Genomic DNA, 17,781 nt, shown 5'->3' on the forward strand with positions numbered 1-17,781 from the left:
GAAAGATGACATGACATTTCAAATTTTAACTCCGAAAAGTCACAACATTCAGTAAACAGAAGAGACCAGAAATGGCTGAGCATAGAGTATACATTTTCAGGGGCAGAGATTGAGGTTATTTCCAAAGTAAAGGTACTTGGATAATAAACTAACCAAGACATTTGCAGTGGGAAGATCAAGGTACACACACCAAACCACATCAGTTCCTTATCCTACTCTTTTTTCCTATGTGAATCAGAAGATAGCCGAGAAAATTTAACTAACACTAAGCACAGTGAATGAAGCAGAGCACATTCAAAAGAATAGCAGAGCAGATATTAAAAGTTACATGCTGACTGGAGTGATGACCCTTTGCATCAGTAAAATAAATGGAGATGGAATGTCAAACTGGTGTCAAACCATCCTTTCTGTACATTCAATAGGCTAATCCCCTGTTGATAGAGGAATCTTATACCAATACATTAAGCATTTCATGAAAACACCTCTTTTAAAAATAAAAAGTAGGTTCCAGGGCGACATGCTCCAAAAAGCTGCAGATTTAAATTTTGTTTAACATACTTTACGGTATTTTCCTTTATATCAATAAGTTATTCCAGTGATCAATTTGCATCGCCGATGACATTGCTCCATAAAGTGGATGTATTGCCTGCTGAGTACTGAAGTAAAAAAAGTGTGTTTGCAGCAATGTGTACTGGATTCCTTGCCTCTTAGCCTGACATCACTATTACAAAGAGTTGATACACAGGACTCTTAGCCTGACAGAACTGCTGCTAAAGTAAATACCATGTCTTGAAAACCAGGAATTGCAAAGCAAGGTTTGAAAGCATTAACCCAATATGCATTGTGAACAAGGTTTGTATAGCTGTGGGCCACAGTAGTGGTCTGGACAAATTGGAACTGATAGGTCATGTACAAATGGAGCTCTGGTTGACAAGTAGCAGATGGTAACTGGTCACCAGTCCACAAATCAACACAAAAGATCTTCTGTGTCCCAATAATCATATGATTCGTTCTCAGATAGCATAGCAGCTTAAAGCTGTGAACAAGATACAGGAAGAAGCCTCAACAACCACCAGATTAGGAGCTCTCTCCGTTCTCTGCAATAAAAGGCACTTTAAGCCGGAGGAAAATCAGATTATCTTTCCTTCAGCAGGTGCTCTAAACTGCCACTTTTAATTGATAAGTCATCTTCTATATCAATCACTTGCAAACCTGAAAAATCAAGACTAAGAAACAGCATTCTGATCAGCACAAGAACTACCTCAACAGATTCGGTGAGCAACAACCACTAAACTGCTTTCTCAGTTCTTCCTTCACCCATAATATATGGATTTTTTTCTACCTGTGTCAGTGTACGTGCGTAGGTGTTGTGGATTAATTCTTGTTAGGTCAGAAACGAGAATTAGGTCTTGTCAATGTGGGTCTGAAAATCAGGTAAGTAGGGGAATCTTTGCAAAAGTTTAAAAATCTTTAATTTTTGTGATGGGTTCAGGAATAGCGGGGCTAGATCTCCATAGTGCTAATTTAGAGAGTTGTGATACAGGGAATAGATACATATGACTTCTAGCATGATGTCACTATAGCTGAGAGAGTGGGTACAGGACGTCTTTAAAACCCATTCTTTCAATATCCATAGTATATAAATACAGTAGAGATCTGATTACAATTTCTACTCTGTTCACTGAAGATTAATACCCCAATGTTCATTTCAATATATTTTACATTGTTAAAAGATTACCTCAATTTCCATGAAATCAAACTCCACAGCACATGTGTACATCAGCGTGTCAAAATCCTTGTAGTTGGTGAACTTAGATTTCAGTAGATTACTTATGTGCGCCTGGAAGCAAAGGAAAACATATAGCTAGAACATTTCATTAGCACATGGCATCAGTCTTGAAACTGACCACAACATAACATTAAAGCTTAGAATGAACTGATGTGGGAAACAAATAGAAAAACAATGCAGATTTCAAGTGACCTGAAAAGACACTACACTTCAAGATCGAAAGCCATATTAGTGACCGTGCAAGTTCACCTTTATAACAAGATGACTTCTCAAGTAAATCCAAACTAATTTACAAGCAATAAAGAGAACTGACTGGAAAATGTGACAAAAGGTCATAAACATGTGGTCAGTCATGATCCAGGCATAACTGATGACAAAAGACTACTAAGAGAAGTCCTGGGTATATTCATCAATTTTCACTCCAATGAGAATTACAACACTGCTAACTCAGCTCACCGTGCTCTGGCTTTGAAAATTGGTGAATTAACCCATCAAAGTTCCCAGAATGGGCACTGTTTGCAGAAGACATTTGGAAAAAAAGTTTACATGACCAATATTGCCCTCCACATTACTAAATCCTTCCAACAAGCAATAGCCCAGTGTAATTTTTTTTCTACACTTGGCCAAACAATTGTTCATTTGGTTGGACAAATGACAAAAAAAATCAAAACGGGTAGCTTTTGGAGCACTTACCTCTGCTAGCCAAGAATCTACCTACATCTCCCAAAAACTGATTACTAGGAAATGTGCAACAGGCTAGAAAAACATTTCTGATTTTAGCTCATTGCTAGGAATTTAATCTCCCAGTAAACAAGACAACAAAGGTTGAGGCATCACCACAAAATACAAACCACTAACAAAGTAGATGCAGCTCCAACTGTACTGATCTGCAATTAACAAGTCTAAACAATTAATCCTTGCATTTGGCCAAATAAGCATTAGAAATTCTTTTGTGCAGCACTTCTATATCTTTCGTAAAATAGATACTTACATCATCTGCAACTCCTAATAGTTTAGAAGCAACGAATTTGAGCGCTATAGTTCCAAGAAGCCAGACAGTTCCTTTAGCCACCTGAAAAATTATTCAAATATGGAGCGTTTACTGTTTACATAACCATAGAATAGTTACAGCACAGAAGGCTATTCAGCCCATCAGCCGTGTTGACTCTAAGGAGCAATTCACCTGGTGTCACTGTCACCTACTCCCTGTAGTCCAGCACATTCTTTCCTTCTCAATTCCATCTTCAGCTTGCCTTCATTGTAGATGCCGACTGTGCATTCCAGACCCTAACCACGTGTTGTGTGAAATGTGGCCTCGTGGCCATTGTTTCTTGTTAAAATTACATTTTATATATACGCTCTCTGCTTCATTATCCTCTAGCAAGCAGGAACTATTTCTCCATATCTACCATTCAGAGATGATTTTCAATAAATTATCAAATTCCCTATTATCCTTTTTTCCTTCAAGAAAATCATCCCCATCTTTTCCACATATCTATATAATTGTAGTTCTTTATCACCTCAAACCATTCTCATTAATTTTCCTGCACCACTTTCACCTCACTTAAAAAAATGGCACCCAAAACTGTAAGCAATACTACATTTGAGACCAAGTTTTTATTTTATATAGCTTTTAACAACTCTTATGCCCTTATTAATAAAGCTGAAGCTGCCGTAAGCTTCACTGTCCAGCCATCTTCAATAATTTATGCACATATATGCGTAGGTACCTCCACACCTGTATGCATCCCTCATATTTTATATATAAATATATAGCCTCTGTATTATTTCCACCAAAATGAATCACTTCACATTACAATGCATTAAATTTCATCTGCCATTTATCTTCTTCCACTTACTGGTCTACATTCTTTTGACTTTCAACACCATCTTCCTCATAGCCACAACACCTACAAGCTTCTTAATCATATGCAAACTTTCAGATGGTGCCCTGTACATGAGAGTCTAGGTAATTTATCTCTTACCAGGAAAATCAAGGGTCCTAACACCTACCTCTGGGGAACTCCACTATAAACCCATTGTGAAACAACTGCACTTAGTTTACGGTCACTCAGCCAATTTCATGTCCCTACGGCAATTGCCCTCTTTAATACATGGACTCTAACTTGATGTCCAGCATTAATCTGTTATACGTCACATTATTAACAGGGCATTGGAAATCATCGTACAGCTCATCAACAGCATTATTCGCATCAATCCTTTCTATCACCTCATCAAAAAGTTAAAGTAAATTAGATAAATATAATTTGCTTTTAAAATATCTGTGCCAGCTATCTTTAATAAAACTGCATTTGCATAAGCGAGTATTAATTTTTTCCCAAATTATTATTTCTAAGAGCTTCAGAATCATAGCATCGTTATGGTGCAGAAGGTAGCCATTTAGCCCAACATGTCTGCACTGGCTCTCTTATTGAGCAGCTTGTCTTTGTATCAGTTTCCCGCACTTTCCATGCAACCCTGCACACTACATGTTTATTTCAATTGAATTATCTCAATCATTTCAATGTCCCCCAGAATTCCCTAATTAAACCTGCTTCCATCACACTTCTAGGCAGTTCAATCCAAATCGGAATGACAAAGTTTCTTCTCACATTGCACTTCTTTTCTAAATCAAATATCCTTTTTGCATTTTTTCTCCAATGAAAACAATCCTAACTTCTCAAATCCCATCTTTTCTAGCATTATTCCCATAACCCTCTTCGGCATTCTGTACAACCTCCTTAAAGTATGGCAAAAAAAAATGCACACGACTCTCCATCTGAAGTTAAATTAGTGTTTTAGAGAGGAGTAGCAAAATCTCCCATCTGTTGTACTCTATGCCATTATGAATAAATTCCAGGATACCATAAGCTTTTTTTAAAAGGGCTGTTCACCTGTCTTGTCACCTATAATAACATGCACATATACAGACAGGTGTCTCAGTCCCTGTATAACCTGTAGAATACCCCCTTTCTTTAAAAAAAAAAGGTGTCTTATGTTCTTGCTACCAAATGAATGCTTTATTTATTGTCATAAATCTTGAAGATACAGTGAAATGGGAAAAGGATGCTATTTCACTTTTTCACATTCAACTTTATCTATCACCCATCTGCCTACTCCACCAACTTGTCAATGACCTTTTGAAGTTTTACACTGCCTTTGCAATGCAAAATTTTAAACTGACTGGTCTGTACTGGGTTTACTTTTACACCCTTTTTGAATATGGGTCTAATATTTGCAACTGTCAGTTCTCTGATATCACTCTCAAGTCTAAAGAAAACTGGAAAATTAGGGCCAATGCTTCTGCAATTTCCAACCTCATGTCCCTCTGTATCCTTGGACGCATCACATACAGTACTGGTGCCTTATAAACCTAGAGTACAAATAGCCTTTCCAATATTTCCACCTTATTAATTTTCAATATTTCATGTGTCAAAACCATCTTTTCTTTCATCATGACGGTGCAGTATTTTCTTTGTTAAAAACAGTTGCCAAGTATTCATTTAATACCTCAGCCATGGCCACAGCTTCCATATGTCAATATCTCCCTGGGTCCTAAATGAAATAATTTACTGCATTTTTATTCTTTATGTACCAAATTATCTTTGTAAGACAGCACTTCATTTTCAGAAAAAAATGAAACAAACGTGAAAACCTCAGTTTGATCATAAGTACTCCTTCCATTCTACTACAGACAGGCATAATAAACACAGAACGAATGAAAGATCAAATAATTAATGGAAACAAACCACATATTTTCTCAAATAATAATAAAATTATTCAGAAGTATAATAGTATTACAAGTTCTCAACTTTGAAAACTAAATCAAAAATGAGATTTAAACAATTCTTAATTCTGCTTCAATCAGCCCTCCCTTCAAAACATCCAAAAGCTTTCCTTTGAAAGCAAATTTATTGAGACCAGTGTGTTATGGGCCTCCATTAATCCACTAGTGAATTTTTGACTGACAAGTGTTGCCCCATTAGATCAAATGGTAAAATGTTTTCTACAGTAAAGTATCACTGTACTTTTTGAAACTTTTCATGTCTATCCTGAGATAGCAAAAGCTTGATTTATGCAAACTCAGCATTACAGTTTACTGTCTTAATAAGGTCATTAACACTGTCCCCTTCAAACATCTTGTCCTGCTCATTTTCTATCTTCAATGGAGTGAGGATCTGTGTACCACAGGAGGGTTGGAAGATCTGCAATTTTAAAATCAATTCAAGGTTGCGCCTCTGCAAAGATTGATTTGACTAATTTTCTCCGAGAGCACAGAACAAAGAAATAAAAACGCTGCAAATAAATATATGCATGACAATCCAGTCAACACTACAAAGAATTGGCCTGCACTTTGCAGCTTGGATTTCCCAATGGACGGAAGCTCGAGTGAAGAATGGCAGAGTGCCACTTATGCCTGCCCAAGTTTATAAGCATCAGTACAGTTGCAATTTGTGGTGGCAGCATTTTTCGGTAGTTTGGCTGTGATCCTGCATTAGAAATGCTTCTTGTTCAGAGCTTGGCCATTTGGGAACATGAAACAGGGTTCAAAAATTTGGTGCATGCTTAAAAGGGACTCAAAACACCACTGTCAATTCTATGTAACCAATTCAAGAATGACTCAAAGGTTTGTAGTAAGAGCACACCAGATTCTCTACTGCTCAGAATCTGCTGGGGAAGCAATATATTCTGGCACTGTACAGTGCAGAGAGCAGCACAAAGAGAAATAATGATAAATGATAATCAGGGTACGTGCACCAACTCCATCACCCCAAATTCAGAAATTCCAAAATTAATTTACTCATTGCAACAGATTAACTAAGATACCTACAATTTCCATTAAAGCATTACATTACTTATCCTAACAATTACACTTAATTGTTTTTAACACTGTGTTAAGTAGCTTAAATAGATTATCATGTATCCCTGAAATTGCATAGTACTCTTCACCTGGAAGAGTCTCTTTATCACATCCCTGCATTGATTCATTAGTGTTATGCATGAAAATGCATCTTGCACACCCCACGTATACACCTTTTAAATAGATTAGATTAGATTATTTAGTGTGGAAACAGGCCCTTCGGCCCAACAAATCCACACTGACCCTCCAAAGAGCAACCCACCCAGACCCATTCCCCTACATTTACCCCTTCACCTAACACTACAGGCAATGTAGCCCGGCCAATTCACCTAACCCGCACATTTTTGGACTGTGGGAGGAAACCGGAGCACCCAGAGGAAACCCACGCAGACACGGGGAGAATGTGCAAACTCCACACAGACAGTTGCCCGAGGCGGGAATTGAACCTGGGTCTCTGGTGCTGTGAGGCAGCAGTGCTAACCACTGTCACCGTGCCGCCCACTGTTACCTCCGTTTTACTAACTAAAACGGGAACATAAATGGGTAACTAACGTCTAGCATCCTTTCTCAGAAAGCAAAGCAGACATGAAAGAGAGCTGGAACACAGAAAAACCACACAAACCTCTGATGCGAAAAGATAGTTGTAAAACAGGCTTGGTACATTGAAGTCTTCCACAAATCATAATTTGAGAGCCAACGGATTCAAAATGCTTCTTGTAAATTATACCATGCAAATTATTTGAACCCATCAGTAAGTGATTTTCACATGTGTCCTTTTATATAGATTTTATGTAACTTGTTTCAGTGATATTGATCGTTTGTACCACAAATTGAAATGTTGTTAATGTGATCATCACTGGGCCTTCGTAAACAATCAAGATCACATCACCACTGATATATTCAAAATAAGCTGGCACCAACCTTCCAAATTCTAAGGGAAAAAAAAGGATTAAATATGCAAGCCCATATTTTTACATTCTTAAGTCAGAATCTGGAGAGTTGCACATTATGTTTCTTTTAAAAGATTATATCATGTGTGCAGTAGAAAATGCAACTTACCCATGAATATGCAACAGACCGTGGCCAATATGCACAAAAACGCGATCTAAAAGCAACCAATCCCTGAGGGGTAGGAAAACATTATTGTTAGTGATAATTATCAGAGGCTAACTGTAATGAAATATCTAACAATTTTATTTTTGCAAGGGTCAGATTCTTAACCACATATATCCAGCATGTTTGTACTTGGCCATTTCTCACTCCTAACTGATTCTTTCGAGCATTTCAAAATGGTCAAGACTCCTCATGGCCCAGACTTCACAGACAATGGCAAAATGACTGCACTCGCCATGGAGCAAGCATGGAAGAAGTTACTCCCAAAGACCCAGCAAGCTGTGATGTGGATTCCCTTTTCCAAACCTCATTTACAGACTGCCGCCATGTCAAAGGGATCCCCGGCAACAGCAATGAAATCAATCAGGATAAACATTTGAGCATAATCATTGAAGGCAGCAGAACAGGTGGAGAGAGCACTTAATAAAACAGTGTTCTCTTCGATTAATCGTGACAAAGTAGAAGAGCAAATAAGTGCAGTTGAACTTGAACAAGACACTTTTGTATCCTCAGCTGGATTACTGTGTACAGTTGTGGGTGCCATAATATAGGAAATATGTGAATGCATTGGAGAGTGTACAGAAGCAATTTACAAGAATGGTTTCAGAAATTAGAAACTTCTATTATGAAAAGTTGGAACTGTTCTCTTTGGAAAGAAGGCTTGGTGGAGATTTGACACAGGTTTTCAAAATCATGAGTGTGCTAGACAGAGCAGATATAGTGAGGCTGTTCCAGTTTGCAAAAAAAAAAAACAAGGGGGCGTAGATTTAAAATAATGTGCAAGTGAAGCAAGAGTGATTAGAGAAAAGAAAAACTTTCCTCAGTGAGTAGTTAATGTATGAATGCTTGCCTGGAAACATGGTGGAGGCAGGTCTAATTCAAGCTATCAAGAGGACATTACATGATTATTTGGATAGAAATCATATGCAGGAATATGGGGAAGAGTCAGAGGGTGGCACTAGGTAAAAGAACTGGAGCAGGTGTGATGGACTAAATAGCTTCTTTCGGCGGTATAACAATTCTGTGATTCTTTGAAACATCCAATCAATTTAATGTACACTCAAAGCTAACAAACTGAAACATCAAATGCATTGATTATCCTTCCATAAAAACATACTAAATCAGGGCAGGAGTTGGACAATTGATCTCTTGAGCCTGTTCCATCATCCAATGAGATCACTGCTGAACTGATGTGGCTTTAACTCCACTGTACTGCCTCACACAAAAAACTAAAATTTGTCAAAAATCTTTTGAGTACATTCAATGACCCAGAATCCACTGCTTGTTGGGAAGAAGAATACCAATAACTAACAATCCCAGAGGAGAAATTCCTCCTAATCTCCATCTCTATTCGTAAATCCCTCATTTTGAAACTGTATTACCTATTTCCCCAAAAGCAATATCCTCTCAGCGTCTAACCTGTAAAGCAACTTTAGAAATTATAGGTATTAATAAGATTCCCAGTAAGACTTCCTTTAAATAAACTTATACAAATAGGGAAATAAACAGTTGGTTTATACTCAAGAAAGTAATGTAATGAAAGTTGAAGTATCAAATAAACTCAAAATTAAAAATTATAAAACTTTAAATAATGGAGAAATTCAATATTTCACAAATGAATAATTCAGTTTTTCAAAGCCAGACAGATCCTGGAGCAATAATTATCAAACTACACTTATGAAAATAAATTATATTATTTCAAATAGTATAACAATTTCAAATAGTATAACAATTTCAAAGATCTTTGTTTTTGCAATAACTAATAACACAAGACAAATTTAATTATTTCTAATTAGCTGCACTTCATTGATACAGGCTCGTGATTTTTAAGAGACCGCTTTCATTGTTTTAAAAGGCATTTTGATGGCAATGCTTTATGGGGCTTTTAGCAGAAACTGCTTTGCTCCAAAGTGTTCACAGCTTAAGACTGAGTTAAATTGTTTTTAACGTTTGAATTGTGCTCGGTGAGGCATAGCCTACAAATACCTACAAATCCTGATACTATCAGACTACTTTCTCAACTTGGCTACAGGCTTGAATTTGGAGATTCTGCCAAGTGATCAAAAAGGAGTTTCAACAAAAAGTTATTAACTTGAAATGTTTATTCTACTTCTTCTTCCATTGGTGTGTTTGACTTGCTAAGTAAATCAAGCATTTTTGTTACTGCAACAAATTCTGATTGCTTGATGCATCTTCAGCTTTAGGTGAACGAAACAGTTTGAAAATTGGTAACATTCCACAATCGAGAAGTAACATACAGCACAGCTGTCACCATTGTCTCCTGAGACATGTACTACATCACATAAGTACACTGATGTTTGCTATGCAGAGAACTGCATTGAACACTGTGGGCCAGGCACCATCCTCGAGCTAGTACGGAGTGTGTTAATACACAAGCTGTTGGAGTATTCATCATTCAAAGAAGAGAGAGATGAAATAGAGCAAAGTATGGCATGGATATAGGAGGGGCACAGCAGAGTGTATATCTGTGGGCAATAATGGAGCAGAATGCTAGAGAACTAAGACATCATTGCAGAGGGGTACAAAACTGGATTTAAACCCACATCCTAAATGTGTTCTTGAGTGCAACAGTAATTTTCCACCCCACATAAAAAATAAAATCAGAGCAATGTTATTATGCTACTGCAGCACTACTTCACATTCTGTTGACAGGAAGTGAGACAGAGAGCCAAAACATGAGCATTAAGTACAGGAATTGGGAGGTCATGTTGCAGCTGTACAGGACATTGGTTAGGCCACTTTTGGAATATTCCATGCAATTCTGGTCTCCTTCCTATCGAAAAGAGATCTCCTTTCTTTTTGAAACTTGAAAGGGTTCAGGAAAGATTTGCACGGATATTGCCTGGGTTGGAGGATTTGAGCTATAGGGTGAGGTTGAATAGGCTGGGGCTGTTTTCCCTGGGGAGTTGGAAGCTGAGGGGTGACCTTATAGAGGTTTATAAAAATCATAAGGGGCACGGATAAGATAAATAGACAAAGTTTTTTTCCCTGGGGTGGGGGAGTCCAGAATTAGTGGGCATAGGTTTAGGGTGAGAGGGGAAAGATACACACAAAAAAAAAAAACACCCTTAAGGGAAAACTTTTTCAGGCAGTGGGTGGTACCTTGTATGGAGTGAGCTGCCAGAGGAATTGCTGGCAGCTAGTACAACTGCAACATTTCAAAGGCATCTGGATGGGTAGGAAGGGTTGAGGGATATGGGCCAGGTGCTGGCAAGTGGGACTAGATTAGGTTGGATATTTGGTTCGCAAGGACGAGTTGGACTGAAGGGTCTGTTTCCGTGCTGTACATCTCTGACTATGAGAGAGAAAGAAAGAAACGTATTTTCAGAGAAAAGGTAGAGAGAAGGAATAGGAAAATAGAAATAGAAAGAGAGCTTGAATATGCTGGATAAAGGTTACAGCTGTGCTAGACAGAATGTACTTACCCAAATGATTGCCAGAGATGAAGCGTAATAGGAGCATAACAGCATGGCATTTCCAAACATTAACACAAAACAAATCAGCAAGGATATCTGTGGAGGGAAGCAGTAAAAGGTAAAGATAAAATGCTTGAAAACTGTGTAGTCTCTCACCATGTCCCTCAGCTATTCCTGAAGAACAGGGCTTCTTCAACCCAGAAACATCCACTTGCAATTATTTCATGGTAGATTCTACATAAAGCCTGAGAGGAAAATTTCTTTTTTAGAACATAGAACATAGAACAGTACAGCACAGAACAGGCCCTTCAGCCTACGATGTTGTGCCGACCATTGATCCTCATGTATGCACCCTGAAATTTCTGTGACCACATGTATGTCCAGCAGACTCTTAAATGTCCCCAATGACCTTGCTTCCACAACTGCTGCTGGCAACGCATTCCATGCTCTCAACTCTGTGTAAAGAACCCGCCTCTGACATCCCCTCTATACTTTCCTCCAACCAGCTTAAAACTATGACCCCTTGTGTTAGCCATTTCTGCGCTGGGAAAGAGTCTCTGGCTATCGACTCTGTCTAAACCTCTCATTATCTTGTATACCTCAATTAGGTCCCCTCTCCTCCTCCTTTTCTTCAATGAAAAAAGTCCGAACTCAGTCAACCTCACTTCATAAGATAAGCCCTCCAGTCCAGGCAGCATCCTGGTAAACCTCCTCTGAACCCTCTCCAAAGCATCTACATCTTTCCTATAATAGGGCGACCAGAACTGGACGCAGTATTCCAAGTGCGGTCTAACCAAAGTTTTATAGAGCTGCAACAAGATCTCATGACTCTTAAACTCAATCCCCCTGTTAATGAAAGCCAAAACACCATATGCTTTTTTAACAACCCTGTCCACTTGTGTGGCCATTTTAAGGGATCTATGTACCTGCACACCAAGATCCCTCTGTTCCTCCACACTGCCAAGAATCCTATCCTTAATCCTGTACTCAGCTTTCAAATTAGACCTTCCAAAATGCATCACCTCGCATTTATCCAGGTTGAACTCCATCTGCCACCTCTCAGCCCATCTCTGCATCCTGTCAATGTCCCACTACAACAGCCCTCTATACTGTCAACGACACCTCCAACCTTTGTGTCGTCTGCAAACTTGCTGACCCATCCTTCAATCCCCTCATCCAAGTCATTAATAAAAATTACAAACAGTAGAGGCCTAAGGACAGAGCCCTGTGGAACACCACTCACCACTGACTTCCAGGCAGAATATTTTCCTTCTACTACCACTCGCTGTCTTCTGTTGGCCAGCCAATTCTGTATCCAGACAGCTAAGTTCCCCTGTATCCCATTCCTCCTGACCTTCTGAATGAGCCTACCATGGGGAACCTTATCAAATGCCTTGAAGTCCACATACACCACATCCGCAGCTCGATCCTCATCAACTTTTTTAGTCACATCCTCAAAGGACTCGATAAGGTTTGTGAGGCATGACCTGCCCCTCACAAAGCCGTGTTTTCTTTGTTAGTTTGTGAAATGAGTGCTGGTGACTGGCCAGCATCATTTCCTGTCTCCAGTTGCCCTTGAGAAGGTGATGGTGAGGTGTCTCCTTGAACTGCTGCAGTCCACCTGCTGTGGATTGACCTACAAAGGCATTAGGGAGGAAACTCCAGGCTTTTGACAGACTGAAGAAACAGTGAAATATTTCCAAGTCAAGACGGTAAGTGGCTTGGAGGGGAACTTGAAGGTGGTGGCATTCTCATATATCTCCTGCCCTTGTCCTTCTAGATGGAAGTGGTTGTGGGTATGGAAGATGTTGTCTGAGGATCTTGGACAAATTTCTGCAGTGCATCTTGAAGATAGTACACACTGCTGCTACTGGGCCTTGGTAGTGGAGGAAGTGGATGCTTGTGGATGTAGTGCCAATCAAGCAGGCTGCTTTGTACTGGATAGGGTCAAGCTTCTTCAGTGTTGTTGGGGCTGCACTCTTCCAGGGCAAGTGAGGGGCATTCAATCACTCTCCTGGCTTGTGCCTTGTAGATCATGGACAGGCTTTGGGGAGACAGGAATACAATTTGCCTTAGTATTCCCAGCCTCTGACCTGCTCTTGTAGCCACTGTGGTTATGTGGTGACTCCAGTTGAGTTTCTGGTCAATGATAATCCCAAGGATATTGACACCATTGAATGCCAAAGAACAGTGGTTAGATTGTCTAATATTGGTGATGGTCATAGCCTGGCATTTGTATGATGTCAATGTTACTTGCCACTTGTCAGCCCAAGCATGGATATTGCCCAGATTTTGTTGCATTTGGACATGGACTCCTTTGGCATCTGAGGAGTGGTGAATGGTGAACATTGTTCGCCAGTGATTGCACGTCCCTACTTCTGACCTTATGGTGGAGGGAAGGTCATTGATGAAGCAGCTGAAGACGGTTGGGCCCAGAACACTACCCTGAGGAACTCCTGCACAAATGTCCTAGAGCAGAGATGACTGATCTCCAAAAACCACTATCATCTTTCTATGTGTCAGGTATGACTCTAACCACCAGGAAGTATGTACAGTGAAGATAGGAAGAGCAAAGAACCAAAAAAGTGTGGGCACACAATTGTGGTTAAAATACTAGACGACTAATTAATATTTACACACTGAACATGCTGTATATGCCCCAAAGATTCAACTCTCCTGATTTCACAAAGAACTGGAGAGGGACCTGCTTTTCCACACCACTGAATTCTGTTGTAAACCTTACCACACCAATTACACCAAAGAAACCATAATCTCCACAGCCACATTTACACTCTTTCAATTTTATCCAAAATGCAATTTAATACCTGATGTAGAATAAACGTCTGTTGTTTGGTGCAGTAACAATCAGATCACTAACAAGGTAGGCTATTGAACTTTCTGATGAAAGGTCACTGATTTGAAACATCAACTACATTTTTTTCTTTCCACAGATTGCTGCTTGACCTACTAGATATTCCCACTATGTCTCTCTACTTCAGATTTCCAGCATCCTCAGTATTTTGTTTTATACGATTTATGATGTTGATTGAAAACAAAATGCAGAAAGACGACTGTTGCTGACGATTTAAACCAACATACTAAATAAAAGTTACTTAGTTTTTCAGAGCTCTTGCACATAACTCTAATCTTCTTTTCCTTTGTTTATTGTCTGATGACAGATGTACATCAAGCTATTTCCTCTAATTGCAGTTCTTTCATAATCAAAAAAAACTAAACTAAAAATATTTTTAACTTAATGCTCTCATTGTCAGAAAAAAAATACAAGTGCATTTTCTTTTCAGCCTGCAGTCTATTCAGTTAACATTCTGAAAATTAATCCAAGCAGAGTCCTTTCATCATATATTACCTGTGAGATTCTACAGGCCCTCTTTACTGAAACCAATATTAGAAGCAAAGCTTCTTCAAACCTCTGCCACCATCCAATATGATGATTGACCTTCCAACTGACCTCCAACTTTTCTGCTCACTCACCATATCTCTTAATTACCTTACAACAACAAAAAAAATCTGCCTCAGTCTTGAATATGTAACACCAATGCAGCATCCATAACAGCTGGATTACAGAATTCTCAAGAGAAAAAGGAATTTGTTCTAAACTCACTTAAATAATTGATCCCTAATGTGCTCTACGCTGAGTAGCCATAGGTAACAGTATCTCACTCTACACGGTCAAGATCCTTTAGAATCCTGTAGGTTTCCCTGAGATCACCTCTTATTTTTCTGAACTCAAGGTAGTTTAAAACAACTAAGTTAGCCCCTCAACACTAAGCAACCATCACATTTCAAAAACAAAGCTAGTAAACCTACACATGTACTGCTTCCAGTGCAACTATGAACTTCAACAGATGTAGAGACCAAAACTACATACAGTGCCCTGGTGTAGTTTCACAACAGCCCTGTATAATGGTAACAAGACGACTTATTCTTATAATGCATATCCTCTTGCAATAGCAGTCAACATATTATTTGCCTTCTGAATTGCTTGCTGTACCTGCATGCTAACTTTGGGTTCCTTGAACAAATATATCCAAGTCCCTCTGAATATCATTTACAATTTTCACACCCTTTAAAAAAAAAATTTTTCTTTTGACAAATGTGATTAACCTCTCCCCACCATCCACTCCTATATTATACTCTATCACTTAGCTGTTCATTTTACCTATCTATTTGTAGCACCTATGCACTCCCCTCATTGTTTATATTGTCACTTAACTTTGTACCATGAACTGACTTAAATACTAACTTAAAAACCTTAGTCTCATGTATTTATGGGATAAGTGATCTTTACAGAATTCCAGGAGATGCAGCCTCAAGCTTAAAATATTCGACTTATCCCACTGATTCCTGTCTATTTACCAATCCTTCATCCATGCTAATATGTAGGATTCCCAACTTTGTGAGCCCTTATCTTTCATACCAACTTTTGTGTGGTACCTCATCAAAAGACTTTTGGAAATCCAAGTGCATCAATTTATTTACCCTATTGCAAAAAGCTCAAAGAAAAAAAAAGTCAGACAATTCCCCTTTTATAAAGTAAGGCAAAAGACAATGAGAGCTGGGGATTTGAAATAAAAACAAGAACTCAGCAGATCTGGTGGCTTCTATGGAGAAAGAGTTAACTTTGAGTCCAAATAGTCTTTGGACTATTTCATTCCCCTCCCATAAAACCCCCATAACAACTTTATCCAATTATACTACAAACTTTCTAAGTGCACTTTTAAATACTCTCTCAACAAAAGGTTCAAGCTTTTTGACAACTGATGTTGAGCTTTACACTTCCTTTCTTGAACAGCAAGGTTTATTTGCCACCTACCAATCTGCAGGGCCTACTCCCATATCTGGGGAATTTTAGAACTTCATGATATGTATATTCATTCTTTATACAGTTCTCTTTTCAAACTCTAAAATGAAGGCCATTTAGTCCTGGAATTTATCAGATTGGAACTCCTTAATTTTCTCCAATGTATACTCTTCTTATAATAAATTAGAGTCTTTCACACTTATTACTTCATTTGTTGCCCATGATTTCTGCTGTGTAATTTGTTTTTTCCACTCCGATGACAGAGGATAAATACTTGTTTAATGTCTCTACTATTTTCATATTTACCATGATATTTTATCCCATTTTTGTTTCTAAGGGACCAATGTTTACTTTAGTTACTCTTCATATACTCTTACAATCTGCTTTTACATTGCTGGCTAATTTAATCTCATGTTCTATTTTTACCTTGTAAAGTTAACTTTTTATTAATGCTATGCTGGTTCCAAGACTCCCAGTCTTTAGGCTTACTATTACTTCTGCAACATTAAAAATAGCCCTTTTCAAAAAAAATCCTTAATTTGCTGATTAAACCTGTTTCTGCTCAAATATTTTCTTCACGTTTGGAACCCAGTGTAAAATCAGAAACTAAAAACCCAGATATTTTCCTTTCTAGTAGCAAAAGAAACCACTGAATATCATATTACTGGAATCCCAGGACTTAAAATGGATATGAACAATCCATTTGCACTTCCAGGACTAAGGAGAAATAGTTAAATCCAGGAACTTGAAATTCTACAATTAATTCAGTCAGACAACAGAAGCCAAAAAGGAGGGATTCCTCCAAATTAAGTAGTTTTTAAGAGGGTAATGAATAGGAAAAACCATTTCAAGTCATCACAAGTTTCTGTTCAGCTATAATATTTATACAGCTGTGTCTATTACAAACAAAAATCCTTACTTAACATTTGTGTTAATATACCGTACTTCCACTTTTCAGCACTAAATACAAAAGAACAGAGATTATTTTACCATGTGAGCGTAAAGGATGTTTAGCAGCTTGCAGGCATCAATATAGCCCAAAACATAAGTTACAAAGAGTGATGCAACCTAAAAGAATAAGGAGAGTACAATGACTAAACAGAAAGAAATCAACTCTGAATCAGAATAAAACAGAAATACTAATTCTTTGTATATCTCACACAGATATAATTCACAAAAAAAGGAACACAGTAAATAATGTATTTCAATAAATCCTAAGGTTCAAACAATTGCATTGTACTAAAAGATTCACCAACCAGTTTAGTGAATTGAAATACAATTTCATCGTCATTACATATTCACAAGAAAACATCCAATTTATTTGATGTTAAAATGAGTTCCATTGGGATATCATGGTGGAATCAACCTAATAAAAGCTGACAAATACATGAAATCTGATGCTGTCAGGGGCTATGATTCACCAACTGTTAATTCTCTTATCCACCCAACCCATAAATAGATAGCACCAAATCCAGATGAGTTGATATCCAGAAGATTAGAAGCTTACTAACTCCACAGACATTTGCACCCTGCCACAACATTCTGGGTGTCTCATTTTATGGGCAGAGTTTACCTGTTCTCCCCCAACCAAACAGAAACAAAATGTCAATGGGAGGTGATTAAAGTAGGAGAAATGAGTGTGTGACTACTGAGTGAAAAACAACAAATAGATTATGAGCGAGTATGGGGGTCAGGACTTGCAAACAAGATAACAGACAAGTGAGAATTGCAATACAGATTGTCAAAGCGATACCAAATA

General features: G+C 38.2%; 1 protein-coding gene across 2 annotated transcripts in view; it reads right to left on the minus strand.

The window, feature by feature from the left end:
• Positions 1 to 17,781, minus strand: part of dpy19l1l (dpy-19-like 1, like (H. sapiens)) — an 80,702-nt gene that overhangs the window by 40,596 nt on the left and 22,325 nt on the right. For both annotated transcript variants that reach the window (XM_087986181.1, XM_087986180.1), the window contains exons 10-14: positions 17,013 to 17,090; positions 11,210 to 11,296; positions 7,710 to 7,772; positions 2,781 to 2,861; positions 1,739 to 1,840 (exon numbers count right to left, since the gene is read on the minus strand). In XM_087986181.1, the coding sequence (XP_087842307.1) occupies positions 1,739 to 1,840; positions 2,781 to 2,861; positions 7,710 to 7,772; positions 11,210 to 11,296; positions 17,013 to 17,090 (411 nt within the window). The remainder of the gene's footprint in view (positions 1 to 1,738; positions 1,841 to 2,780; positions 2,862 to 7,709; positions 7,773 to 11,209; positions 11,297 to 17,012; positions 17,091 to 17,781) is intronic.

Source organism: Chiloscyllium plagiosum, unplaced genomic scaffold, assembly GCF_037043375.1.
Source record: "Chiloscyllium plagiosum isolate Xiang-an unplaced genomic scaffold, Cpla_swu_hap1 HiC_scaffold_4, whole genome shotgun sequence".
Taxonomy (NCBI): Eukaryota; Metazoa; Chordata; class Chondrichthyes; order Orectolobiformes; family Hemiscylliidae; genus Chiloscyllium; species Chiloscyllium plagiosum.